The sequence below is a fragment of the Pundamilia nyererei genome, unplaced genomic scaffold (assembly GCF_000239375.1).
Source record: "Pundamilia nyererei isolate P.nyererei 1_Seehausen unplaced genomic scaffold, PunNye1.0 scaffold00028, whole genome shotgun sequence".
Lineage (NCBI taxonomy): Eukaryota > Metazoa > Chordata > Actinopteri > Cichliformes > Cichlidae > Pundamilia > Pundamilia nyererei.
The window spans coordinates 1,336,208-1,338,868 of NW_005187429.1; the positions used below are offsets into that span (position 1 = coordinate 1,336,208).

Genomic DNA, 2,661 nt, shown 5'->3' on the forward strand with positions numbered 1-2,661 from the left:
GAACTTCTCACCCTATCTCTAAGGGAGAGGCCAGCCACCCTTCAGAGGAAGCCCATTTCCGCCGCAAAGTTTTTGTTCTAATAAAAGACGATTATCACGGCTCATATTTTCAGTAATATCTGAAGTAATGCAAATGTGTTGCTTTACTCAAACTGCTACAGCACAAAAATGCTGCACAGGCGTGGGTAATAACACCCAGTAGTGCCACACATACTGTCTGCAGTATGACTTTTTTTTTAATATCTTGCTCATGAATCCAACTAAAAAAATGTTTTAAAACCCAACAACTTCAAATGACCCTGAAATCCGCTTTACTTTTTACTGGCATGTAAATATGGATAAAGTGATCTGGAGACGTACAGCATTCATCCTATGTGCAGTATTATTACTTCTTGAACACAAAGGCCACCTGTAGTGGCACCTGCCCATCACAGGTATTTTAAGGAGGCTTTAGATGTTTTCATTGAGTGTATTTAACAACAATCCATCCTCTCCATCTGCAGCCCCCCCTCTCTGAAAGCCTGTAACCTCAGGCGCCAGTGGCAACCAGCCTCGGCCCTGATATATTGACTATCCTCAGCCACAGCCCTCCTCCTCCTGTCCCGCAGTCCTGAGCTCCATGTTGTCGCTGTCTAGTGGTGCGGCAGGACAACAACAGGATTTCGGATTACCCTTGACCAACAAAACGCCTCAGCTCCTGACTGCGTGTAAAATTAGGAGCAGAGCACGGTCGACCACACACGCGCGCACGCAAACACACACGAACAGACACACAGAGATATACACACACACAGACTTTGCTTATACAAGCCCACGACTCCCACGTCTGCTAGAAACAAACACTTTAACCGTTGGTGGTCCACTCCCTCTGTCATACCTCGAACCGGCCCTTGGTGATACCGTTCATGTCTGCGGCGGCACGTCCCAGCTACACGCCGCGCAGAAACCACTCGAGTCGTTTGACGGTTATTGTTTTTGTCGCCGTTTTATTTTTGGTCGGTCGGAGTGTAGGAGCCGAGCTGAAGCTGGGTCTTCACACCCTCCTCCTCCTCCGCCTCCACCTCCCCCCCTGAGCCGCCAGCGAGGCTCCCGTACTCCGGGTCAGTGGGGTGACGGTGAGGGTGGTGGTGGTCCGGGGCGGCCTGGGGCAGCGTTGACACTCGACGTCTCGAAGACCAACGGCTCCCCAGCAGCCCGTCTCATCACAGGGCTACCAAAATAACAATAATAACATGGACGGTCTGTCAAGTGACTTCACTTCCGCCTCTCCCTTCATCGCTTCATCGGCGGTCAGCTGGCCGCGGATCGCCCAACTTTGCTGAAAACACACGGGAATCGTTAGGCCGATGTCCGCCTTTACTCGTTGCACCGCACGGTTCCCGCAGCGGACGCGCGTGTGGCGGCTGACACGAGCGCTTTCCTCAATGTTTTCTGTTTACTTGCGGGGAAGGGGGAGGGGCGACGTGACGTCATTGCTGCGGGAAAACCACGCGTGGTCGATTTGTTTTGATTGTGGGCTTGTTGCAGGAATTTTAGGAAGGGAGGAAGAAACCAAATCATAACTAATTGGGGCTCATTTACCAGCACAGGCAGAATTTTAATAAAATTTATTTTTTTAAAAACCCAAAAGGGATGGAGGGGGTGCCCTGACACGAACGCGTGGGTTTGCTTAGAGGGAACGTTTGAGCTCCACGAGCTTTTCTGCTGTAACACAGCCTGTTTCAGGCACGCCTGAAAGACACACTCAAAGCAGTCTGGGCTGAGTCCTTTGTCAAACATCAGTGCCAATAAAGTTTCTAGATTCAAATACAAGTACAGAAATTAAGTAACTAAAGGAATCGTCATGTTATTATAAAATGATTACTACGTGGCCAGCATGTGTTGGTCAGTTTAATCTGAAACCGAAAAACACGATCTCCACAGTAGTTCTGTCTAAGTCATAAGAATCCTATTTTACAGTACATTAAAATTCACGCCCCTATACATACAAATGACCCACTAAATGCAACCCTCAACAAAATAGTATATAACTCAATAAAACATAACAAAACAAATATCTTTGTAAGGTAAAATTGCATTAAAACAGTTTGATTAAATTAAGTAGAAAGTTAAATTTAATTAGTATTAAAAAAGTAACGTAGAATAAAAATAATCATCATTATTTTTAATTAAATTGGCCTGCCTTTTTTTCAACATTATGTTTATTAAAGTTTTACATATATACATATATAAAGTACATACACAAACAAATTTACACAATAAACGAAACACAAGGTACATTCAATGAAAGCACTTGAGTCCATGAGACCTCTGACAGATTTCAAAGAATAATTTTCAGATTGCAGCATATGGTTGTGGTCCTGTACAGGAAATAGCTAGGTTGTCCCTGTCTCACACAGTAAACCAGATAGATCTTTATTCCCAATATACTGGATGTAGCGCCCCCAAATTTTCTGGAAAATTTCTTGTTTATCTTTTAGAGTATATGTAATTTTCTCTAATGGTAAACATAAAGACAATTCTTTGAACCAATGTGAAATACTTGGTTTGCCAAGACTCCTCCACGTTAGAGCTATCACTCTCTTTGCTTGTAGTATTCCCATGTTTATGAAGATTTTTTCAAAATGATCTATGTTACACCCTACAGGATATAATCCCAGT

The 2,661-nt window shown here is 44.3% G+C and overlaps 1 protein-coding gene across 1 annotated transcript in view; it reads right to left on the reverse strand.

The window, feature by feature from the left end:
- The window catches only part of fbxl2 (F-box and leucine-rich repeat protein 2), a 12,805-nt gene extending 11,345 nt beyond the window's left edge, over positions 1-1,460 (reverse strand). Inside the window, exon 1 of the mRNA XM_005728336.1 lies at positions 878-1,460. Within this exon, the coding sequence (XP_005728393.1) occupies positions 878-907 (30 nt within the window). The 5' untranslated portion in view covers positions 908-1,460. The remainder of the gene's footprint in view (positions 1-877) is intronic.
- Positions 1,461-2,661: the final 1,201 nt, after the last annotated feature.